This window comes from Armigeres subalbatus, unplaced genomic scaffold (genome assembly GCF_024139115.2).
Source record: "Armigeres subalbatus isolate Guangzhou_Male unplaced genomic scaffold, GZ_Asu_2 Contig256, whole genome shotgun sequence".
Classification (NCBI taxonomy): domain Eukaryota; kingdom Metazoa; phylum Arthropoda; class Insecta; order Diptera; family Culicidae; genus Armigeres; species Armigeres subalbatus.
The window spans coordinates 2,489-29,044 of NW_026942994.1; the positions used below are offsets into that span (position 1 = coordinate 2,489).

The 26,556-nt window shown below is 38.7% G+C and overlaps 1 protein-coding gene and 1 long non-coding RNA gene across 3 annotated transcripts; both read left to right on the forward strand.

Annotated features, from left to right (window-relative positions):
• The first annotated feature begins 1,146 nt into the window (after positions 1-1,146).
• LOC134203848 (uncharacterized) lies at positions 1,147-7,841 on the forward strand. The gene is made up of 3 exons (XR_009977720.1): positions 1,147-1,644; positions 1,711-2,209; positions 7,572-7,841. It is a non-coding gene; the product is annotated as an uncharacterized LOC134203848 (long non-coding RNA).
• Positions 7,842-17,497: 9,656 nt separating this feature from the next.
• On the forward strand, positions 17,498-20,139 carry LOC134203849 (nucleoporin Ndc1-like). 2 transcript variants are annotated; one of them, XM_062678688.1, is made up of 3 exons: positions 17,498-17,623; positions 17,726-18,052; positions 18,514-20,139. In XM_062678688.1, the coding sequence occupies exons 2-3, from the start codon at positions 17,736-17,738 to the stop codon at positions 19,925-19,927; spliced, it is 1,731 nt and encodes a 576-aa protein (XP_062534672.1). In that variant the 5' UTR covers positions 17,498-17,623; positions 17,726-17,735; the 3' UTR covers positions 19,928-20,139. The 2 variants fall into 2 exon arrangements, with proteins under 2 accessions (XP_062534672.1, XP_062534673.1); XM_062678689.1 differs by having other exon boundaries at positions 17,545-17,635.
• The last annotated feature ends 6,417 nt before the right edge of the window (positions 20,140-26,556 follow it).

A 26,556-nucleotide genomic window follows, 5' to 3' on the forward strand; every position in this document is an offset into this window, starting at 1 on the left:
CATTAGGTTTGCGGAAAAACGTCGATGGATGAGTTCGATTGAAGCTTTTGAAGTAATCGCTGGCCCTCTAAATTAAATACCGGGAAAATACGCGATGGTTCCAAGAAGTGCCGGAGGAATTAAGTGAGGAGGTTAAGTTGCATTATTTCTACGGAAATGTACCAGCTGAATTTGAAGCCTGTTTCCGCAAACAGAGTGCTCTCGCGGTGCGATACTCTCGACAGTACTGCCATTGGGAGATGTGGATTATTTAAATATTATTGGTGAAATAAAACGATTTTAATTAATGTAAATATTCGGCAACTGTTTAATTAATGATTGAATTACAATTGGGTAGATTTTATTATTAGCGATTTTCAAAATAATAAAAGAGTGAATTTTACCCACCGTCAACAAAAAACTTTTTCTAATAATGGGTGAAATTTACTCGTTTTTCAACGTACAAGTTGTTTACTCATTAATGAGTAAACGATGTTTACTCTTTTAATGAGTTGAACTATTTAACTTCATAATGGGTACTTTTTACCCATTAAAGAGTACTTTGGCGGCACAGTGTAATAAAAATACACTGATCTAAAAAATCTCATAAATATCTAATAAAGTGCTAGATAACAAAAGGGCCCATTCACAAATTACATAACGCTTTAGGGGGTGGGAGGGTACCTGCCAGAGCGTTACGGCCCATACAAATTTCAGAACCCTTCCATACAAAAAACGTTACGATGGGGTGGGTGGGGGTTGAAAATGGTCAAATTTCGCGTTATGTAATTTGTGAATGAACCCAAAAAGCATCGAATCGTCAATCTGGATGTGTCGCACCCCTCGCTTTACACCTCGGGAAAATTTTCCGCCGGATTTTGGTCCCCGTGCATTTTAACCCTCTCAGCGTCGCCCTTGATGAATCAAGCCAGGGCGAAAAGAAACTTCTTCTTTTTGATCGAAAATGAGTTTGACGTTTATTTTACGCTGTAGGAGTAAAAGAGACAAAACAACATCATTTAAAAACCAAATTTCGAATTGGTGCTTCTCGCTCTGGCTCATTGGCTTCGAATTTTACAGAATTTTAACAAGTCGACATTTTTGTTGAAGTTCGTTTTCGCGGCCGGTTGCAAGGAGAAAAAAAAAGAATTCCCCCGGATTTTCCCAAATTATTGTTTTTTTCCGTGATAAAAGCGAGTGACGACACTCAGCTTAATTCGAGCAGTTCGCTGCTGAAAGTGGAATTCATATCTATTGGAGTGGTTCGTACTTGGAAGAAGATTAAATTGCCATATATTTGTTACGTTATCTCACTACCGAATTCACCGTGACGTATCGGATGTCGCACGCACCAGCTTCCTGGATGCGGGACTATCCGTTGTGCAACTGGATCCAGAGATACGACGATTGTGATGCTGGAATAAAATAGACGATGTTTGGAGGTGCTAAATAAATAGTCCAAGTGTGGTGGTTTTTGAAAGAACAAAATAAAGGCACGAGACTGAATTTAAGCCGATGAAGACAGTGTATCTGCACAGTTGAACGCTATAAAGTTCCAATTCTAGGATTAAACTGAAGGAGTGAGAGGCGCTGATTAACATTCATCGTTTACATGAATACGATCCGGCATTGGTATTTCTATATGAACCCGTTAATACGTTTCAAGTAATGTGATTGTACTTTTTTATTTTCATTAAGTTGTACTACAAATCATTTTTTATCCTATTACAGACGTATCGGTGTCCAATCAGTCCTGCAAGATGGTGGTCTTATACGGTTCGGAACAAAACGCAGCTATCTCGTGGATAAGATAAATGTGGTTGGACGCATTAAGGGAAATATGTTTCTTATTCAAGTGACGACGAAATCGATCAGATTACCACACGGAAGGCATATGCCTAACTCTATTGCTGAACAGTACGTTTGCGTTAGATCTTCGGAAGGTCCTTGGAATTTGAGAAGACGATGGACTTCTTAGGAATCTATCAGCGAGTGCAAGGATGTCTCGAGAATGTCCACAACCAAAGAACGAAGTTTACACGTTGGTTCGAAAGAGGATATTTTGTCTATTCAAGCGATTAAGTTTCAACGAAGCTCCCGGATGTTTGAGAAACAACTTTCTGTTTGAATGCTGATAGTGTCAACGGATATGAAAATCAATTTGTACTCCACGATAAGATACTTCAGCGACAGAAATGGGTATAATGGAGTTGCCGTTCACACACGATAAGTACTTTCGATTTATTTTAATTTTATTATGTTCTAATATTAATACAATCTTAATTTTATTTGAGTTTGATTCATGCTTTGATTGATTGGATTGATTTGACTGATTGGATTGTAGTGTTAGAATAGATTGCAAGATTTTTGGTTCCTCTTATCGAATGGTTTGATTTGGTTCATTGGATTGCAAATTAACCAAATCAAACCATTTGATTGGTTGGATTGCTTTGATTAGTTCAATTGCTCTCTTTGGGTTGTATTCAATCAACGATGGGTTGATTTGATGAATTTAATTGATTTGATTGTATGAGTTGGTTGCATTGACTGAATGATTTGACGTAGTAGATTGCTTTGACCTGGCTTTGACTTGCTTGCTTGCTCTTTGATTGGTAGAGGTGTTCTGAGTATTTGGGTTGATTTGATTGTATGGACTGGTTCGACTTATTGGATTGCTTTAATTAGTTGAGATTGTATTACTTTGACTGAATGAATGGTTTTAAATGAATTAAGGGAAACCGCCAAATGTTGAATAAGAAATGCACGTGCGTTCAACAATTGGCGAAGATATTAGCTGTTCAACATTTGGCGAATTATCCTAAATGATTTGGCCACTTTAACTGATTAAATAGATTTATTTGATATGATTGAATGGGTTTCTTTGATTGAATGGTAGTTTGCATTGATTGATATTATTGCTCAGATGTATTGGATTGTTGGCTGATTGGAAAATCTGTAATGGTGAAGTAATCTATTTCAAGTTTTCCAATCAGTCATCACCATCACCAGGTTTCTCTTTTTTCGAAGAAATTCCAAGAGAATTCAAGATAGTTATTTAAAAAAAAATCCGATGTAATTTGTGATTTCGCCCGGGAATTACTTCGGAATTTCCTGCGGGACTTGCGCCGGGATTTCCTCTGGGAATTCATTCTTGAATTCCTCCGGGAATTCCTGCAAGATTTCCTGCGGGACTTCCTCTGGGAATTCCTTTGAGATTTCCTGCGGGACTTCCTTCGAGATTTCCTTCGGGAATTTATTCTGGACTTGGGAATTGCTTCGGGATTTCTTCAAGGAATTTCTCCGGGACTTCCTTTGGGAACTCCTTCGGGATTTTCTCTGGAACTTCCGCCCAGATTTCCCCCGGGAATAACTTCGGAATTTCCTGTGGGACTTACGCCGGGATTTCCTCCGAGAATCACTTCGGGATTTCTTCCAGAAATTCCTTCGGGATTTCCTGATGGACTTCCTCCGAGATTTTCTCCGGGAATTTCTTCGGGACTTCCTCCGGGAATTCCTTTGAAATTTCCTCCGGGAATTCCTTCGGGATTTCCTACGGAAATTCCTTCGAGATTTCCTCCAGAAATTACTTCGGGGTATCCTCCAGAAATTCCTTCGAGATTTCCTCTGGGATTTCTTCCGGGAATTCCTTCAGGAGTTCCTACGGAAATTCCTTCAGGAGTTCCTACGGAAATTCCTTCAGGATTTCCTACGGGATATCCTCCGGGAATTCCTTCGTGATTTCTTCCGGGGTTTCCTTCCGGATTTCTCCGGAAAGTTACTCGGGATTTCCTCCGGGAGGAGTACCTGGAGGAATTAACGGGGAATTCCTTTACAAATTTCTAATAACTTATTCCTTCGGGATTTCCTCCAGGAATTTCTTCGGGACTTCCTTCGGGATTTTCTCTGGGTCTTCCGCCCAGATTTCCCCCGGGAATAACTTCGGAATTTCCTGCGGAACTTGCGCCGGGATTTCCTCCGAGAATTACTTCGGGATTTCTTCCAGGAATTCCTTCGGGATTTCCTGACGGACTTCCTCCGGGAATTCCTTCGGGACTTCCTCCGGGACTTTCTCCGGAAATTCCTTCTGGATTTCTTCCGGATATCCGTTCAAGGATTTCCTGCGGAGATTCCAACGAGATTTTCTTCGGGAGTTCCTACGGAAATTCCTTCGGGATTTCCTCCACAAATTACTTCGGGATTTCCTCCAGAAATTCCTTCGGAATTTCCTCCGGGATTTTCCCTCGAAATTTCTCCGGATTTTCTTTCAGGATTTCTACGGGAACTCCTCCGGGAATTTCCTTGGGATTTCTGTCGGGAATTTCTTCTGGAGTTCCTACGGAAATTCCTTCGGGATTTCCTACAGGATATCCTCCGGGAATTTCTTCGGGAATTCCTCCGGGATTTCTTCCGGGGTTTCCTACCCGATTTCTCCGGAAACTCCTCCAGGAGGAGTATCTGGAGGAATTAACGGGGAACTTCTAATAACCCATTCATTGGGAAAATCCTCTGAGTATTCCTCTGGGATTTCCTCAGGGAATTCCCTCGGTGAATTCTTCTGGGAATTCCTACGGAAATTCCTCTGGGAATGCTTACGGAAATTCCTCTGGGAATTCCTACGGAAATTCCTCTGGGAATTCATACGAAAATTCCTATGGGAATTCCTACGAAAATTCCTCTAGGAATTCCTACGGAAATTCCTCTAGGAATTCCTACGGAAATTCCTCTAGGAATTCCTACGGAAATTCCTCTAGGAATTTTTCTGAATATTCTTTCGAAAGTTCCTCTGGGAATTCCTTCGAAAGTTCCTCTAAGAATTTCTTCGGAAGTTCCTCTGGGAATTTCTTGGTAAGTTCCTCTGGGAATTCCTTCGGAAGTTGCTCTGGGAATTCCTTAGGAAGTTCCTCTGGGAATTCCTTCGGAAGTCTCTCTGGGAATTCCTTCAAAAGTTCCTCTGAAAATTCCTCCGGAAGTTCCTCTGGGGATTGGTCCGGAAGTTCCTATAGGAATTCCTTCGGAAGTTCCTATGATAAATTCTTGGGAAGTTCCTCTAGGAATTCCTTCGGAAGTTCCTCTGGGAATTTCTTGGGAAGTTCCTCTAGGAATTCCTTCGGAAGTTCCTTTGGGAATTCCTCCGGAAGTTCCTATGGGAATTTTTTGGGAAGTTATTCTGGGAATTCCTTCGGAAGTTCCTCTGGGAATTACTTCGGAAGTTGCTCTGGAAATTCCTTCGGCAGTTCCTCTGAGAATTCCTTCGGAACTTCCTTTGGGAATTCCTTCGGAAGTTTCTCTGGGAATTTCTTGCGAAGTTCCTTTGGGAATTCCTTCGGAAGTTGCTCTGGGAATTCCTTCGGAAGTTCTTCTGAGAATTCCTTCGGAAGTTTCTCTGGGAATTCCTTCGAAAGTTCCTCTAGGAATTCCTTCGGAAGTTCCTCTGGGAATTCCTCCGGAAGTTCCTATAGGAATTTCTTGGAAAGTTATCCTGGGAATTCCTTCGGAAGTTCTTCTGGGAATTACTTCGGAAGTTGCTCTGGAAATTCCTTCGGAAGTTCCTCTGAGAATTCCTTCGGAAGTTCCTCTGGGAATTCCTTCGGAAGTTCCTCTGGGAATTTCTTGGGAAGTTCCTCTGGGAATTCCTTCGGAAGTTGCTCTGGGAATTCCTTCGGAAGTTCTTCTGGGAATTCCTTCGGAAGTTTCTCTGGGAATTCCTTCGAAAGTTCCTCTAGGAATTCCTTCGGAAGTTCCTCTGGGAATTCCTCCGGAAGTTCCTATAGGAATTTCTTGGAAAGTTATCCTGGGAATTCCTTCGGAAGTTCCTCTGGGAATTACTTCGGAAGTTGCTCTGGAAATTCCTTCGGCAGTTCCTCTGAGAATTCCTTCGGAACTTCCTTTGGGAATTCCTTCGGAAGTTTCTCTGGGAATTTCTTGCGAAGTTCCTTTGGGAATTTCTTCGGAAGTTCTTCTGGGAATTCCTTCGGAAGTTGCTCTTGTAATTCCTTCGAAAGTTCCTCTGAAAATTCCTTCGTAAGCTACTCTGGGAATTCCTTCGGAATTTCCGTAGGAATTCTCAAATGAATTTCCGTTGGAATTCCCAGAGGAACTTCCGAAGGAATTCCCGGAGGAACTTCCGAAGGAATTCCCGGAGGAACTTCCGAAGGAATTCCCAGAGGAACTTCCGAAGGAATTCCCAGAGGAACTTCCGAAGAAATTCCCAGAGGAACTTCCGAAGGAATTCCCAGAGGAACTTCCGAAGAAATTCCCAGAGGAACTTCCGAAGGAATTCCCAGAGGAACTTCCTAAGGAATTCCCAGAGAAACTTCCGAAGGAATTTTCAGAGAAACTTCCGAAGGAATTTTCAGAGGAACTTCCGAAGGAATTTTCAGAGGATCTTCCGAAGGAATTCCCAGAGGAACTTCCGAAGGAATTCCCAGAGGAACTTCCGAAGGAATTCCTAGAGGAATTTCCGAAGGAATTCCCAGAGGAACTTCCGAAGGAATTCCCAGAGGAACTTCCGAAAGAATTCCCAGAGGAATTTCCGAAGGAATTCCCAGAGGAACTTTAGAAGGAATATTCAGAGGAACTACCGAAGGAATTCCCAGAAGAACTTCCGAAAGAATTCCCAGAGGAACTGCCGAAGAAATTCTCAGAGCAACTTCCGAGGCAGGAACTTCCGAAGGAATTCCCAGAGGAACTTCCGGAGGAATTCCCAGAGGAACTTCCGAAGGAATTCCCAGAGAACTTCCAAAGGAATTTCCAGAAGAACTTCCGAAGGAATTTCCAGAAGAACTTCCGAAGGAATTCCCAGAGGAACTTCCGAAGGAATTGCCAGAGGAACTCCCGAAAGAATTCCTAGAGCTACTTCCGAAGGCATTTCCAGAGAACTTCCGAAATAATTCCCAGAGGAACTTCCGAAGGAATTTTTAGAGGAACTTTCAAAAGGAATCCCCAGAGCAACTTCCGAAGGAATTTTCAGAGCAACTTCCCAAGAAATTCCCAGAGGAACTTCCGAAGGAATTCCTAGAGGAACTTCCGAAGGAATTCCCAGAGCAACTTCCGAAGGAATTCCCAGATCAACTTACTAAGGAATTCCCAGAGCAACTTCCGAAGGAATTCCCAGAGCAACTTCCGAAGGAATTCCCAGAGCAACTTCCGAAGTAATTCCCAGAGGAACTTCCGAAGAAATTCCTAGAGGAACTTCCGAAGAAATTCCTAGAGGAACTTCCGAAGAAATTCCCAGAGGAACTCAGAGGAATTTACGAATTCCCTGAGGTATTCCGGATTGATTTTTTGGAGGATTTCTCGTAAGAATTTTCGTAGAATTTCTAAAGAAAATATTGAAGGGATTTCCTTTGTAAGACATTCCTGTAGAAATTGAAGAACTCCGGAAGAATTATCATAGGAATTGTCGACGGTATAGTTTGAGAAATTTCGTATTTTCCATGGTGAAAACACCTTCTGTTCAAAAATGTTATGATTTTTCATGAATGTTTACATCTTCACATAAAATTCCATATTTCTCAAGTATTCAGCAATATTCCTTCCGCTTTCAGCAATGTTTACTCATAATTAATCCCTTTAAATTAAAATTTTCCCAGCAACCGTGGAGGAACAATTCTATGCATCGTCATCTTCGTGGGTTTTGAATCGAAACCATTGCCACATCCTTCTCCGAGTGTTGTTCGTCTCAGCAACGAACCTGCGCCAAACCTTACTAAGGCAATTGCGTCCGGGTTTGACTGCTTAGCTGATGGTTAGTTAGTTAGTCATCATATTTTGTCCTTCTCAAATTTTATTTTAATTTCTTTCATTTTTTACAGCGCCGAGCGTAATGAACGGATCGCGGAACAAACTTCCTCTCTCGGGTATTTTGGCGCAACGATTCGGGTATTCCAGTGGCTTGATTCTGATCCCGGTAAAGCAAGACAACGATGATTCCGACATAAATAATTATAATAAATTGTTAAACGTTGCTACTGGAAGCAGTTTAGATTTTGTGATGAAAATTATATTCAATAAACAATGATAAAAAAAATGTAAACAATAGCTCTACGAGAGCTTGGTGACGTCTTATAATCTTTCTCTTTCAAGCGCATAGAGAAGCCTATCCTTTCTATGCGCTTGAAAGAGAAAGATAATTTGACATCAGCAAGCTCTATTTCATGAAAGAAAACAAAAACAAGAAGAAGAACCCCAAATCAGGAGCTCGATGTGGCTTGACGTTGCATAGCTGGACATCGGACCCATATCAGGCTGAAACGTCAAAGCCATTTCGCATGTTCGAAGTCAGACGGGCTCGACGCAAACGGTGCAGAATCGCGAGATGTAAGGCGGATCCTCTTGCTCTGCTCACTCTCAGATCAGGCTCTGTCTCACTGATCGGGACTTTGATGTCAAGCTCCTGTCGGACTCAGATTTCTTAGAGGGAAATGGGGCCCGGGATTTTGATTTTCCGTGCCCAAATCCCGAAAACATCGCATATGCAAAAATGCATGGGGGAAAAATCCGCGAACCCAATTCCCGAGGTGTGAAGCTACCTTAAAACGCACGCCCGACCAACCATTCGTCAAACTACTTCAAAGTTCTTTAAACAAAATTGAATAATTTTGTTGGTATTTCTTTACCCTAAAATATTTTCAAAAACGATATAAATCTTAATGAATCGTTATCTCTAATCGTGTAAAGAATGTTATCAACCGAATGACATACTTTGATATAGCATTTCAAAGATAAACACCGATACATCTTTACCACTGAATTCATCGCAATAACGTTATGAATATTCATGAAACGTTATCTGATTTTTGATAAAGTACGATCTCAACGCAATGATATATTTTGTCAAAGAATTTCATCGATGAACACCACTGCCTCGTTATCACTTTTTAGTGCATCGATTCATATCGCTGGACATCGAAAAATCGATTGATATTTTGGCTTTTGTTTACTTCCTACGAAATCTAAATTTTCGGAATAGGACGGAATAGACGGAATTATGGACGAATGTTGAATGAAACGACATTCGTTTTTCAATAATCGCAAGAGAACGATTCCGTGTTGAATAACCATTTTATGTAGAAATGTACGAAATGTATTGCATGGAAGTAAAGTAAAATGAAAAGGAGAATGTTATAAGGTGAAAAATAATGCCCCTACAGAGAAGTAGTATTTCAAATAAATTACATGGCGAAGAATGTTATTGCAATTTAACTACTCGCATTGTATAACATAGTTTAGTCACAGATTAGTGATTAAGTTCACTGCGCAAAATAAACACCATTGGTTCTTCAGGTTCGATTCTCAAATAAGCGAATAAATAAAAAAAAACTGTATGTGAAAAAGACTCGAAGTACCTCTGAAGATTTTTATTTTTGTCTAATTTTTGGTAGGTCGATAAAGTAGACCGGCGAGAAATCGTATCTTTTGAACGGCATCAATTGGTATCGATATTTTGAAAAAGATCGTTATAGATTTGTCGTGTTTTAACTTCTGTCTAATTTGAGATTCTTCAGGAAATGGCATCGATCGCTATCGATGTTTGGTAAGAGAATCTTTAAAGATTGATATGAAGAATTTTTAAGAAACTTGAAGAAATGGTTGGTCGGGCGGGAACCAAAATCCGGCGGAAAATTTTCCCGAGGTGTAAGGTAGCCTTTATGGTTGCAAATAGTGCATCGGTCAAGATTACTTGTACCGTTGTTATAAAAATTCTGGTAAAATTCTAAATCAGTAAAAATAATATTTTTGTGTTTAAGACATTTTAAGGCAAATTTTGGGCTGTGCAACATTTCAGAACGAATGAACCAAGGGGTTTCCAAGATGATTTGAAGTGACAAGTAATCCAAGATTACTTCATTTTTCGCAAAGTAATCATATTATTGTGAGTAATCAAGGTAATCGAGGTAATCAGAGTGACTCATAGTAATCACAAGTAATCATTGATAATCAGTGGTAATCAATTATTAATTATTATATATTTTTTTAGTAATCAATTCGTAGTAATCATTAATATTATTGTACTTCCAGTTAAAAACTGAAATGAACTCTAGCGACCATGGAATTTTATTTTATTTATCGATGTCGAAACTGCATCGCGATTTGTGCGCATTTATATTTATTAATTGCCACTGTGAGTCATCGTGAACACTAGCCCCGATGTAGTTGCGACATATGGAAATGGCAGAAAATTGAATTGTCATGAGAGCTTAAGGCTACCTTACACCTCTGGAAAAATTTCCGCCGGATTTTGGTCCCCGTGCATTTTAAATGGGACCGGGATTTTGATTTTCCGTGCCCAAATCCCGAAAACATCGCATATGCAAGAATACATGGGGAAAAAATCCGCGGACCAAATTCCCGAGGTGTGAGGCTACCTTTAAAGGTAGCCTCACACCTCGGGAATTTGGTTCGCGGATTTTTTCCCCATGCATTTTTGCATATGCGATGTTTTCGGAATTTGGACACGGAAAAAAATACACGGGGCTCAAAATCCGCTGGAAAATTTTCCCGAGGTGTGAGGCAGCCTTAAGGTAGCCTCACACCTCGGGAATTTGATTCGCGGATTTTTTCCCCATGCATTTTTGCATATGCGATGTTTTCGGAATTTGGACACGGAAAATCAAAATCCCGGCCCCATTTAAAATACACGGGGCTCAAAATCCGCTGGAAAATTTTCCCGAGGTGTGAGGCAGCCTTTACATTGGTTTTTATTTTTGTTTTTGATTTTCAAAATTAGTTAAATGTTTCAAAAATATGGGTTCTTTGGGAAAGTTGAGTCAAAGAGAGACTGATAATATAAAACAATAAAACGAGGATTTAATTTTCAAGAGAAAGGTCTGTTATTCATAGCATACCAAAAGTTAGATACACATCTCATAACTATTGATTACTAGCGAAAGAAACCCACATTTGCCCGGGTGTTGCAAATGCCACAATGAACTATTTACAGCACCGCAGTCTTGATCTAGAGTGCATTTGTTTTCCGTGCGTTTGTTCCTCAACAGCTGGTCCAACATTGTATTCTAATCATTTTTTTCATTTCCCCGTTAAATTCACCAACTGTTTGTATATCAAACCTTGCGGATCCCAAAACGAATCGGTTAGGGAAAAATCTTGAAAATCGGCCAACCCGTTCGCGAGTTAAAACGTCAGGAAAGAAATCTCAACTCAATTTTTATTATATAGAAAGATAGTCGATTATTATGGATTACTCTGGTAACATTGATTACATTAATCAAATTGATTACTTAGGTTAAGATGATTAATAATTGATTACCATTGATTATTTATGATTACTATGGATTATTCTGATTACATTGATTATTTTAATCAAATTGATTACTAAAACTACGTTGATTTATTACTGATTACTAAAAATTACAATGATTCTTACATCATTGTTATGCATTTGCCAGACCAAAAAACTCAAATCGTTTTCATCTGAATAGTTTTTGATAGTCGTTGAGAGGAGAAGAGTTCCATGATAGTAAAAATGTCAAATTCTCACAAAATAATCAAATAATCATGAGTAATTCTTCGGAATCAGTAGGTAATCAGGAGTAATCAATGAGTAATCAGCAATAAACGTGATAATCGCTTTAATCATGGTAATCACTGAGTAATCAAGAGTAATCATGGTAATTTTGACAGTAGTGACAAGTAATCAATGATGTTGGAAACCCCTTGGAATGAACCATCAGCCCAAAACGTCAGCCCCATATATTGTGTATCCGGAATAAATTTATACCGCTTTTTATACCGAAGTTGGATTTTTCTCCAGATACAGGCAACTTTCCCAACTTCGGAAGTAGTGCGCTGGATTCCCCTAAAGATGCGCTAAACAACGCATCCATTAGTTTGACAGATAAAACTTCGGAAGAAAGTTCGGTTCGGAAGTCCGGACTTCCGAATTCTAAGTTGGTGCTACGCCGACAATATTAACTGTCAAAGGTTGAGTCAAGTGCCCTGCGGTGTTTTGCTAGTGCGTTTGAATCCGTATGTCAAACAAGACCGAAAATGTCGAGGAAGCATTTTTCATCTATTTTTCAATTTCAAATTAAACAATGTTCTTTCCGATTTTCAAGTCTAAAGAAAAACTGACACGTTTTGAATGATTACCTTCATCGTTCCCTGAAAGAAAATCGAATATCGATTCTTCATTTTAGGACCCATTGCCAATAAAAATGTGTGGAATTTTGCAGTGGAGCATATATGCTTATACAGTAGACGTTCGATAACTGCAAGTAATTTAACTGCAATGCTTTTTAACTAGTTGCAACAGTTTTGCAGTTATCGGACCGCTAAGCTTCAAACTGGTGTCAAACTAAATAACATCTGCATTGAGCTGCACATTTAGATGCACTTTTATTGCATCTGACGTCGATTGTCAACCGTTTGACGTCTAGAATGCGTTGCAGGTATCGAACGGCATTCGTTAACTGAAAGGTAAACATTTTTTGCAGTTATCGAACGGCTACTGTATATTTACACGGTTAGAAAAAAGTACCTAATATTAGGTACTTTTCACTCAAATCGGGGGTTTAGTGTGGGAAACCTACACGTAAAAAAAATCAATTATTTAATTTACTAAAATCAATTTATGTTACAAATTAGACATCGAATATATTTTTCATTTTGCTCTATATAATTCTCATAATAAAATTGAATCATTCTCATTTAGAGTGTGTATATCGATTATTGTCGTACTGAATGAAAAGTATAAGTCTCGCTTAATGGCAAAAATGTATTAAGCGAAACTTATACTTTTGATTAGGTTGTGATATGGAAGAGCAGCTGTCAGTTATCTTCATCCTGTGGCAAAGCTGCTTCAGAAAAAATGTTAAGTTTTTGCTGCTGTTAACATACGGACGCTTCATCGTTTTGATATATGTTTTATTAACAAAAAAGCTCCATCGGTAATATGGTAATATAATATAAAGGCCCATCATTATATTTATTCAATTCAACGATGTTCTTTTTCAGTATTCCGGAACTAATCCCATCTTTCGCCAGGCGGCGATTGCGAGGCCATGTCGATTCGGTTCAATATGTAAAATTGAACGAAGATTTTTCGGGGGCGATTTCGCCAGTGCATCGAAAACATGGCCATACGTTGGAAGATGTGGGGATGATACATAAACATGACCCGAAAACAACTGACGGAGCATTTTCGCTGGACAGGTAAATCAGGAAGTATGACCTCAAAGCCCAAAAAAAAGCGAAAACAACTGCGACACGGATGGAGTTCCAATTACATATCTGGTTTGATTTACCGATGCACTGTTCTTTCTGATGGCACATCTGGAAAATGTGATCCGGCTGATGGACATCGCCACCGGAGAATTAATTTCGGAGCGGAGAAGTATAAGCGCACCGCGGACCGCACGAAACAGCATGTGTTTACCCTGAAAGATAAATCTACCAACCTTATACTAGCGGATACCATTTTAGTGGAAGTTTTCTATGAAAATTATATCAGAAAAAGTATGGAAAACAAATATATTCCGGTTTCGAATTTTAAAATGATTTCTCTAATTTTAAATTGAAAAACAGAACTTCATTACAGGAATGAAATATATATTATATCCCTAATAAAAATCATACACTAACCTTGTACAGATTATTTGACATCCCTAATTAAGCACATGAGTATTTGACATGAAATGTATAAGTTTTGTGTTATGATTTCCTTATGCACCACCGCATAAGTTTCATTTCAATTAGATATATATTCCACAGAGAAACAGACGTCTCACTCAACACATGTTACATCGTTCACCTTTTTAACGGTTGATTTATTTTTTTGTAGGTGGTCAATCGGCCACCGATGGCGCTTCCATCGATTTTGCTTGTGTTTGACGTTTGCGCACTACCGGCATCTGGTTGCCGCTTGGCCACACACAGTGATTTTAGTATTGGGCGGCAATGTATCCGTGACGATGATTTTGATTGCATTTTGTTCTAAGTGAGACGTCTGTTTCTCTGTGTATATTCCATTAAGAAACCACAATGGCAAAAATATATGTGTTTTGCCAAATATATTCATTGTGAAATTTTTTTTTCGTGTAAATTAAGTAATTTTTTCTCGAAATTAAATAAAAATTCACTTAATATTGAGTAAAATATACTTAATTTTAAATAGAAACTAACCAAAAGTTAGATAAATTTAACTCAACTTTTGTAAACATGAGATTACTCAACGTTGGGTTCCCACACTTTAATGCCCTTGTTGAGTGGTTTTGCTCAAGATTTTTTTTATGTACAGGTTATCCGACTTCGTCAGTAGATGGGAATAACCAGCGCGGGGGGAAACATACATTTTCAGTGCAAAACGTAAACAAACGAGCATAAATTCCATACAAAAATCCAACACTAATAAAAATCCACACATTTTTATTAGCAAAAATCTAAAGAAATTTACAAATAAATTTTATGTGTGCGTTAATAACCACCCGCTATAGGAGAATCCACATAAAGGTTATTAGTTAATAACGGTTATGTGTGTTTCCACATATATGCTATGCGAATTCACATAGCCATTATGTGGGAAATGCTACACTCAACTAAATTATCTTAAGGACATCATAAGCCGCATCTTATGAAGCGTGAAAAAATAATCGATTTCTATTTTCATTGAGAGTCTTATGAAAATTAGTCGGTCAGTGATGAAATTCATTTTTGTATCTTATAAAGTGCATAGTAGTTGTCTACAGAAAAATAAAACATAAGAGTTGTCTTATGATTTTTATCACTTCTATTTATGTGAAAAACTCATAAGACAAATCTTATGAAAAGAGAAGTCAACATGGCGAAATAAGTATCCAGCTTTCCACGCTCGGTAATGGCGGCTTGTCGGTATGTAAAAATCAATCGGTCACTGTACTTTTTGACACTAGCTGGAGGAAAACTCACTGGCGAAAAGGCTTTTTTTCCCTTCCCCTCACCCAGGAACGCCAGTGAGCTTTCCTCCAGCTAGTGTCAAACAGTACAGTGACCGATTGATTTTTACACAGCGAAAAGCCGCCATTACCAAGCGTGGAAAGCTGGATATAGACCATCAACCCGAGCATCAACCGGAAAACTGAGTATCGTCTGTTTCTATTTTCTTACAATCTCCAGATTAACCCGCAGTTAAGAGCCGGTTGTAAATTGTAGGATAAAATGTGTAGGTAAATGATTCCTCTAGTTAAGGTTTTCTATTGTGTTGTTTAGAAACAAAATCACGATTTATATTTTACAGAATTCTGTTGGCGACAAGGCGCATAAAGATTCCAGCCCATCGGTATCATTGAACGTTTGCCACCATATGTAGAGCAAAATACCAGCGCGGCTATTCTCGAGTCTTCCAACTGATGCGTTGTAACCACGTAAAGACAAAATGGTCGGGGTTGTGAAAAATCGCGCCAAACGGCATATTGACTGATTTGTTACATTTTCTTTGAAAGGGGAGAACATGAATTATTTCATTTCAATTAATGCATACAATTGTTGTATACGATGTTCTCAGTAATGGCACTGCGGGATAATAGATACGATTTGTGATCCATTGAAAACTGGGAAAGTGTCGGCACAGATAACAGATGTTGAGGCTGGCATCCCATACGTGTGTAAACATCCGCAACCGTTAATTCAAATGTATTTTAAATTAGGACCGCGTTTGGCAATCGATTGGAGATGGCGCAAGGATCATTGTTATTGAAAATGCAGCCCGATTGCGGCTGTCAAATGCATTGGCTGCGTTCGACGGTTGTAATTCAGCTGCATCCTTAGGTACTGCCGCAATCAGTTGAGTAGATGGCAGTAGTGGGCCAACGTATATCAATTCAAAAGTTTACACAGGATTTTCAATAAAATTTGTTCTACACTGTGCCGCCAAAGTACTCTTTAATGGGTAAAAAAGTACCCATTATGAAGTTAAATAGTTCAACTCATTAAAAGAGTAAACATCGTTTACTCATTAATGAGTAAACAACTTGTACGTCAAAAAAACGAGTAAATTTCACCCATTATTAGAAAAAGTTTTTTGTTGACGGTGGGTAAAATTCACTCTTTATTATTTTGAAAATCGCTAATAATAAAATCTACTCCAATTGTAATTCAATCATTAATTAAACAGTTGCCGAATATTTACATTAATTAAAATCGTTTTATTTCACCAATAATATTTAAATAATCCACATCTCCCAATGGCAGTACCGTCGAGAGTATCGCACCGCGAGAGCACTCTGTTTGCGGAAACAGGCTTCTCAAATTCAGCTGGTACATTTCGTAGAAATAATGCAACTTAACCTCCTCACTTAATTCCTCCGGCACTTCTTGGAACCATCGCGTATTTTCCCGGGTATTTAATTTAGAGGGCCAGCGATTACTTCAAAAGCTTCAATCGAACTCATCCATCGACGTTTTTCCGCAAACCTAATGCTTTTCCGACAGCTGTCCGTGAAGATTGAAAAGTTTCCATTTGCTGAAATGAATATAAATAATATAAATTAAAACATACAAACGAAATTAAACTAAAATAATGCTCACTTTAACTTCAGTCAACTTTTCGTCGTAGATTTGTCGCTTAACTATTTTTTCACCCATTAATGGGTAAAACCGTTGAACTTGAAAGTGGACACAACTTACCCTCAATCAAAATTTTAAAAATACCCATTATTTTGACAGTTTCATATATTTAAAAAAATGGGTCCATTTTACTCTTTAATGAGTAATGCCGAGTTTACAGTGTAGCTTCAATGTCTGTTATCTGTGGTGTCGGTTAATGTTGGTGAATTGTATATTAGTTTATTTTAAAGATCTTTGAGCGTTTACACGAATTTAAAAATTAATAAATAAATATGTTTTATTATGATTCGCGACTTTCATTTCCTTCTCTTTTGAATCTAGTTCTCCCACACAATATATATACAAATCGTGTTGAAAATATTATGACCTTCATATGTAAGCATTATTGGTGTTCATAAGATTCTCTTATGAATTTCTTTATAAGCTTTGGAAAGGCTTAATATTTTCATAAGAATATCTGATGAAAATCATTCTCGGTCATATAACATTCAGTTCATAAGAAAATCGTACAAAGTTTATTAGTAATTCTTATAGCAAAAAAACATAAGATGTTCGTATGATTATCACTAGTTTTCTTGGTTGAGTGTATAGTCAAAATTTATGTGTGCCACACATAATGGATATGATTGGATTTTTGTCAGTGAAGATGGCTGAGTTGGGGATATTGACAAGTCGGATAACCTGTACATAAAAAAATCTTGGTTTTGCTCTTCATTTTATGACAACAAAGGGAAGAGGGAGGGAGATGGAAGAGAAAAAAAGTACCTAAAATTAGGTACTTTTTTCTAACCGTGTATATTTATGTTTATATAAAGACTGAGTGACTTTTTACCCAAAAATGGGTAAAATCAGAAGAGCGTGTGTGCTTGCACGCAAGCTTGCGTTCAAACAATCAAACGCAGAAATGCACACTCAGTGGGATTTAAATGAAATGCCTTCAAAGTATGCAGCCATTTCCCGAAATGTAAACAAAATCTTCAAACTGTCGAAGCTGTCATCAAAGCGCGCTGTGTTCCCGCATCAGTTCCTGAAAAGCCGGTGAATTTTCTTTAAATCGGATTGGACATTGCTCTCGGAAAACATAGTGCGTTCAAAAGTATTCCTTAATCCATATGCTAAATTGACATGTGGCTTTGCCAACCAAAGGTAAAAATAATCTCATCCAACTGTTGTCATCTTATTTCAGCACGTCGAGAATGGCCACCGCCGTGGGACCGGTACCATCGCGGGAGCTGGAAGGCCGTAAAATTTGCGTTGAGCGGTTCATCTATGCTATCGTGTGCAGTGTCGGGGTGCAGTTTGTGCTGCTCACGATCTTTCTGCTGTTGGTAAACTTTAGTTTGCTTCATCCGATCGGTTGGATCGCGGGCTCATTTCGATTGGTGGTTTCTTTGTCAACCTGGATGTGGATTTTGCCGTTGATCAGTGCGGTCATTGTGCACGGCATATGCTTGGCTAAATCATACTTGGCCGGAATCCAGTACTGTCCAACACGGTTCCAACAGATTTATAGGTGAGTTCGAAGTTGCTTAACAGAGCCAGATTGTATCTGCAGTTTCCCTCCAATGTAGTTTGTTATTTCACTATAGAATGAAGTACAAAAGATCGCAGCAAAAGCAATGAATTATTGGCAGTGGCTGATTTTCTACTCGCCGCAGCCACATCCAGGCGCTATAGTATATGCACAAAACAGCCAGCAAGAGTTAACCGCCAGAAATTTGTATGGCGAAAGACATCTAACGCTGGTTTTCTCAAAATTAGGAACTTTTCATGAAAAACTATTTGGTACCGGTTATGAGGGATGGTGTCCGCTACTACGCATACCAAATATTTTTTCGATTAAAGTGCTTAATTTTGAGAAATCGAACCTTAGATGCCTTTCGCCATACTGATTTCAGAAAGTTAACTCCTTGTGTGCCGCTGTAAGCACGCTCAAAGCAGTTGATTCATTGAGCCAATTTCACTATTTTTCAGATCGATCATCACACAATCTGTCATGCTGGTGGTCAATTGCGTGGTTGGTTTTTTGACGGCCTGGTTCTACACACGTTTTCTACGGAACGATTATAGCGTCCTGTTCCTACCGAAGGAAAACGGAATCTCAATTCTCAACGAGAAGTACCTCTTCCTTCTATTAGGCGGAACATTTGCAGGAGTTTACTATTTTGTGCGCATCCAGTCAGAGAAAACAAGTCTGAGCTTTCCCGTCGTCCAGCAGCCACGTTATCAACAGATCCGGTCCCATCTCTACTGCATCATTTACCGCTCTTTGTTTAAATCATTCGTTCCAACGCTGGTTTATGTAAGCTTCTACTACACCTTCAACTGCTTTTATTTGCGCTATAAGCTGGCCAACATGTTCCATGGCGTGGTACTCGCTGAAGAATCTTCATTGGGAGCCCTCTATTCTGTGCTGATGGACATTCGATTGGTTCTGTACTGCTGGATTCTGTCATCGCAAATTCTCTCCAACATGAACCTAATGCAGGTACTGTTCCACATTTTCCTTACGGAATATCGCCAGTTTCCCGTTGAAAAGCCCACAGTGCTCAATGACTCCCAAATAACGTTGGTGGAAGCTCTGGCATGCGAGAAAATCCCAGTCATTCAGCAACTGGCCGCCCTAGATTTGTTCACAATCGCGGAAAGTTGCAACCCAAGTCGCCGAGCTCGTCTCTATGCTCTATCCGTCCCGGGAGGTCATCCCTACAATTGGCGACTCGTATCCGGCGAATGCATCCGGCTAATCAAAGACTACACCACCCAGCTGGCAAAATCGATCGAAGGTGCCACACTTAAACCGGTACCGAACGTTGCCAAACTGCGTCCCACTGCTTCGATGGACGCCGAAAAACTTCTGATGAAGCAATACAACGAAAGCTTCGGCATCCGCAGTTTATCTTCGTCAGTTCTACCGACTGAAGTCCCACAACAGCCAGACGTTATTTCAAAAGCTGTCGATCGTCACCTGGATGCCATTCGTGAGTCCTTCCGGAATATTCCGGGAATTTACTATTTCTTCGGAGAACCAAAAACCGCCAGAACATGCCACCTGCTGACCACGCAGTCGCAGCAGATTGTTTGGATAGCCCAGGCGCTGGCTTCATTGGCGGCGCACTCTATCCGGGAGGACCAATTTGGGGTGGTGCAAAACGATCTGCCGTCGGTCATTAGGACGCTGCTGCAATTGAAGCTGGTCGTCGATAAGGTGGGTTCGATCCAGCTGGACGTGAAGAAAATCGACCGGAACTATGTGGCATTGAAGACGGCCACCAAAAGAAGTCTGTACCGGATTGCCACCGTATTTGCCGACTACTTGAATGACATCGTGCTGGAGCCGAGCGACGTGAAGGCACTTCAGGGATTTGTTAACTATAGGGAAGCTTAAAAGGAAGGTTTTTGTAGTTTTAATGTTTTTCATTTTTTTGTTAGTAATCATGCTCTAATAATAAGCTTCCTCATTTCTCTAATGAATCATCATTTGTTATTTTGTTTTATCAAAACATTTGTATTTAAAACAGTCAGACTTTTCCTTAAAACAGTAGTTATAACGGCATCAGTAATTGTAAGTAAAACTATGAAGAAAAATGAAATGTGTAACCATTTCTGTGTTTTCATTTTTTCCTTCATCCGAACCAGTCTATTATAAATAAGTATACATATATAGTTGCGCAGACATTGAGCTCTGCTAAACTTTTATAAAAAAAAAACCAGATTAATCCACCTAGCGGTGATGGTGCCTTTCTCGCGCAAAAAGGTGATAAAATTTAATGTAGCCTTTACGCTTACACCTCAATGTTGTACAAGAAAGGCAAAACAGTTACACCGTCTAATGTTATGATAGGAAATTTACACTAGTAGACGACAGATGGCGCTGCCAAGAGTTTCTCGAATTTCCTATGTTCGAATTTTGACTTTCGGACAATTTCATAGTACTATGAAACTGCACGAAGAGCATACTCACGCCTAATTGCGTGCAACACGAGCATCTTCATAGTACGATGAAACTCTTGTTGGGAACAAGCCACGGATAAACTTTAAAAATATTCATAGCAAAGTCTAGCGGGTGATTGAGTCTAGCCGTGTTGTTTCTCGCTCTGTTCCGATCGTCCGATAGTGTGAAATTCGTTGGATAAAATCAGTGAAAATTTGACCTGAGTGCGCATAAATTGCTGATCAATCCGATTTATTACTACCTCGATTGCCCCGAGTGTTTTTATGCAAGTTTTTGCTTAAAATTCACATTCCATAACCATGGAGAAAGACTGCGGAAAGTGCTCTATGTCTGTCGATATTAGCTCAGACTTATTCACTGTATGTGAAGGTAAATGTGCTAAAACATTTCACGCTGTCTGTGTTGGTGTGGCCGAAGAGGATATGCGCGCCCTATCGAGGAAAAACATTATTTGGATCTGCGATGACTGTATGGTACTGTTTTGTAGAGCTAGAGAACGCACGAATGTTGATGTAACTGCAAACACTCTACAACTCCCATCGGTAGAAGAGGAAATAAATTATTTGAAATGCGCAGTGAAAGAAATCATGAACACGCTTGACCAGGTTGCTCACAAATCATCGTCTATTTCACCGCATCCTCATTCAACGCCAGTTTCGACGCCCGTACTTCTTGATGGAACAAGTGACGAGATCGTACATGCTGGAACAATAGAACCTCCGTCATTGCAAGCGGCCGATTGCGATACGTTCTCACTGTATCTAACTAATATTGACAAGAATACCAGTGAAAATGATATTAGTCGATTAATATCACACTCTCTCAGTATTCCGTTGCCTTGCTGCTCAAATGTGGTGAAGCTGGTGCCAAAATGCAGAAGCTCTTACGCATTCGATTATGTGGAGCTTATTGTGGGAATAGGCAAGCGGGAGTCTGCCGGAAAACTATCACTCCTGTCTGCGTTGGTTCACCACGTGTGTTTGACTGACGGCAAATTACCACGATTGCTTTGATTAATCTTTTGGTGGCTCTCAGTTGACTTTCATATGAGGCCTACTTCGATACTTTCAAATCAATTGAATATTACCTTTCCATACTTAAAACCCAGTGCCATTTCACTGCCACACATTCCCCCTCTTCTCAGGTTTTGTTTTGCTATAGAAAGTAACATTCTAAAACACTAACACCAGCTAACGTTGTATTTGGTTGGCAGACGGCGAGCATCAAAATATTTCAATCGAGGTATCGAGATTTTTTTTTTCATCCGGCATAAAACAGAAAGGTACTATAAACACAACATACTCAAAAACGGAACAAAAAAAAAAACATGTACCCATAAAAGAAAAGGTCAATTGCCGATAATTAGGATTTGTTGAACAAGAACCTTTCACCCTAAATGGGCAGATACATTAAGGAGAACCACGGTAGAGTTCAAAAATGTCTGCCACAATAGACGCTCTGACATTAAGGCGCACATTTTATTAAATAAGTGATCAAAAAATTCGAAAACTATGTTCTAGTACTTGCTGCATGCAAACATAGATGAAAAAACTGGTGCCTCTAATAGCGAGGGGTGAATTGGAAATAGGAATGTACACTACAAAAATTCCACACATTTTTATTGGCAAAAATCCATTAATTTAATTCATGATTCTAATTAGTGCACACATAACCACTCTCCACGCGAAGTACAAATATAATCTATAATCAAATAAAATGTATGTGTGGTCTCTAATATGCAGTTATTGAATTTATGTGTGGGTACAAATTACATATATTTGGGTCGCCAAATTGCAAAAATTTATGTGTGCGACAAATATATTCAATATAAAGAATTTTTTCGGTGTAGTTATTACAAATCCAAAATTATACACGGTAAAAAATATACACGTCCATGCGAACTGTTCTGCATTTGAATATGCACTACTTTGGAATCCAATCAATATCAATAGCTGAGCTTGTCGCATTCAAAGACCATCACTTCCATTTGACGTGCACAATGTTTTGAATTTAAAACAACAAAATAAAAAAATTGAATTACCTCAGCTCAGATTTGAATAACATACCTTTGCTTGAAAGTCCTCCGTCTTACCATGACTCCATCTCACACTTCGAAATACCTCTTGAAATAAGCAGAACAGATGAAAGAACTGTCATCTATTTTTAGAACAACACCAATATCGCTCCACTCTTAAATCAATAGCCTTGAACCTGTGAATTCAATAGCATAGCACTTTCAATTCTAGTGGAGACATTATTGGTGCTGATCGAAGTGCTAATCATTTCAACATCCAGTGAGTAGCACTTTGATCAACAGTGTTGATGTTATGAAATTGTCTGCATTCAACACACTCGTGAAAGGTGTGACACCACTTCAAAATCAAAGGAATATCATTTTCAATAATAGTGATTTTGAAGTTGATCATTCAATAGATGGAACAGTTAAATTGAGCGTGTTGATTTTTTACCGTGTACTTAAGTACCAAACATAAGTGAGAAAAGCTGTCAACCTACCGAGTATCAAATGCGGGTAACAATTTTAGTATACCTTAGATAGTTGATGTGATTAATGGATATATAGATAACTGATAAATAAACAATATAATAAATATAAATTATAAAGATCTCAAAACATTTGTCTTTTGTTTTAATACACCACTAGGTTTCACCAGCCTGTTATATACTTTACGCGCTCATTACAAAATCAAGCAACGCTAAGTTGCACTGAGCACTTTATGCGAGCACCACTCGCGCTCATTACAAAATCAAGCAACCCTTGGTCACACTGAGCACTTTATGCGAGCACCACTCGCGCTCATTACAAAATCAAGCAACCCTTGGTCACACTGAGCACTTTATGCGAGCACCACTCGCGCTCATTAAAAAAATCAAGCAACACTTGGTCGCACTGAGCACTTTATGCGAGCACCACTCGCGCTCATTACAAAATCAAGCAACGCTAAGTTGCACTGAGCACTTTATGCGAGCACCACTCGCGCTCATCACAAAATCAAGCAACACATGGTCGCACTGAGCACTTTATGCGAGTACCACTCGCGCTCATTAAAAAAATCAAGCAACACTTGGTCGCACTGAGCACTTTATGCGAGCACCACTCGCGCTCATTACAAAATCAAGCAACGCTAAGTTGCACTGAGCACTTCATGCGAGCACCACTCGCGCTCATTACAAAATCAAGGAACACTAAGTCAGTATGTTGAAGATGGTAATTTTCCTAGTTTGAAAATTGATACTACAATTAGTATAATCGGCGTAAATAAGGGCCAAGGGGTGTCAGGAGGGCTTGACCCATCCATGACCCACTTGTGGCTCCCTTCTAAAAGTTTGAAAAGAGAGTTAAAATACGAGAAAGGCAAAAACAATTTTCATTTTTCCTTATTCAGGTTTGGCATTTTTATCACCGTTATTTTACACACATTGAAACGTATGACTTTGAAGGTGATCTGTCCGGTAGTGTATCAGCTTGTCGTTGCAGTGTTCAAGTGTTGTGGACATTCTGGTTTGGAGATTTCACTCAGTTGTTCATTGTATGATAAAATGTATATATCTTTTCTATTACACTGCCAACTACGGTCAGAGTTCCTTAGAGAGTTTAGAGTGTTCTTAAAACTTTCTATTTTCCTATCCTTCCTATCAGTATTTTTTTTGATTACGTAAAATATTTATGATTTCCTATTTCAGAAAACGTCCTAACAATCTCTTCGTATTTTGTAGAGAAAATTCTTCCAAAATATAATAAACTCACAATCTCCTATATCTCTTCAAATAACCTAATTTAAAAATTATAGAAAATTATCCTAATCTGATTCAATAAGACTTCCCAAATACTGAAAAATATATCCTTCTCGAACTTCAACATGAGATCTTATTTTTTTTTTAATTCGCGTTTGAAATGTTAAACGCAGTTTCACTATTATGATCAGGTAGCATTTACAAATCTTCGGGAATCCATGAATACTTGTATTAATTATTATGAAGCTTCATGGAATTTACTCCACATCCAGTGTTCCAAAATCTGCAAATTTGATTCCAAAAACCTTGTGCATAAATCGAAAAAAATTTACAATAAACCACATGCAGTTTATACGCGATTACGATGCCTCAATCTACCTTACTCATTTATCTACAATTATTATAATGCGAAAAGTAGTCACCGTGTTTTTGCAATTACACCATTATTGAAAACAAGTTGATTTTTTTTTTCATTCGGGTAATGTTAATAACAAGACAAAAGGGCAATAAAAGAATTAAAGCAGTGCCCTATATGGGCTGAGCAAATTATCTCTCAACAGCTGGGGTCATGTATAAACTATAGTTACGACCGGGAATATGTATAAACTATAGTTACGACTATGAACAAAAGTTCCGTTTGATAAGTAGTCATCCTAATGCTAAACTATGCCTTTTCTCTGGTTCAACTTTTCAAAAAAAAATAAGTTTGCACCTCTCGCAAAATATGTATTTTAATATGCACTTACCATTATATAAAGAAGCACTAAAACACAGCATAAAAAATCCATGTAATATGTTTTTTTTCTTTCACACACGTAAATAAAACTAATTATATTTTGTCCATACACACTCCCGCTTGCTCCAGACTCTACAATGAGATCTAATTAAGAAATGGTGAAAATCCGGCAGGATCGCCAAATGTGGAGCTTATTGTGGGAATAGGCAAGCGGGAGTCTGCCGGAAAACTATCACTCCTGTCTGCGTTGGTTCACCACGTGTGTTTGACTGACGGCAAATTACCACGATTGCTTTGATTAATCTTTTGGTGGCTCTCAGTTGACTTTCATATGAGGCCTACTTCGATACTTTCAAATCAATTGAATATTTCCTTTCCATACTTAAAACCCAGTGCCATTTCACTGCCACACAGATTATATATCGTTTAAAGCTGTGTTGGATTCGAATCTGAGATCGAAAGCAATGAATGCATCTACATGGCCCAAAGCAATCAAATTTCGAGAGTTTGTGGATCGGAGAAATGATACTTGGAAACCTCCCGTATAGTAAACTATTTTAAAATTTACACGTTCTAATTTTTGTAGTATACTTTTGAGATTGGTTTTGTTGTAAGTTTGTTTACATATATGTTGTTATTTGTATTGCATAATAATTAGTAAGATGCTAGACAAGATGTTGTGTGTATTATTAATGTATGAATTATTTGTGTCTATGTTTTATTATGAATGAAAACTATGTTCGTACACTAGTGTTAGGAATTCAATAAGATCAATGCAGATCAGTTGAATGTAAAATAATAAATAAATAAATAAATAAATAGATGCAAGGCATTTTTTAAAACACATTATTGTTCTATGTGACTATGTGACTATTTTTTGCAATTAACAATTATTATGAAATTCAATAGTGATCAACAGCGTTTTAGCACAGATTATCTTTGGTTTGGTTTGGTTTGGTTTGGATTATCTGTGGTTTTAGTATCTGTCGAATGAAACTTGTTGCAAGAAAATCGGTTGAGAGTTACTATGTCAAAAATTGGCTAATGTTTTTTATGTCATTTTGTGCACACACATAGACACACACACACACATACACACACATACGCACACACGGACAGACATTCATTCAGCTCGTCTTTTTGACGTAAACTACGTCTAAGGGGGAGACGCGGATACAGGGTGACAAATGAAAATTTCCAAATTCGAGACCGTCACGAAATCATGTAAGATTTTGAACTTTAATAGCGCCTTTATCTTCCGATGGATTTTTGAGATTTATATATCAATCGATTCGGAAATTCTCTACCAATTTGTCAATTATATTGAAACTTTGGGTTATGAATGTTAAAATAGGGTATCGGATCATTTTGGCAGCACCCTCTTTTCTTGTCTGCAAGAGTCTCGTTTCGGCCGTCGCCTTTCAGTGCGGTTGGCTTTTGGACTCTCCTTTTTGTGCGGTGTTTCGCACAAAAAGTAGAACAATGGAGCCGGACCAGTGACCGCGGTCGAAAGAAATGTAACAAAAATGCGTAATGTAGTGCATGGTGTATAAAAAGTGATCCAGATAGGGGC

Coding starts and splice junctions, on each gene's coding strand:
- LOC134203849 (XM_062678688.1), top strand. CDS start 17,736: ATGGCCACCGCCGTGGGACCGGTACCATCGCGGGAGCTGGAAGGCCGT. Junction 18,053..18,513: donor CGGTTCCAACAGATTTATAG/GTGAGTTCGAAG, acceptor ACTATTTTTCAG/ATCGATCATCACACAATCTG.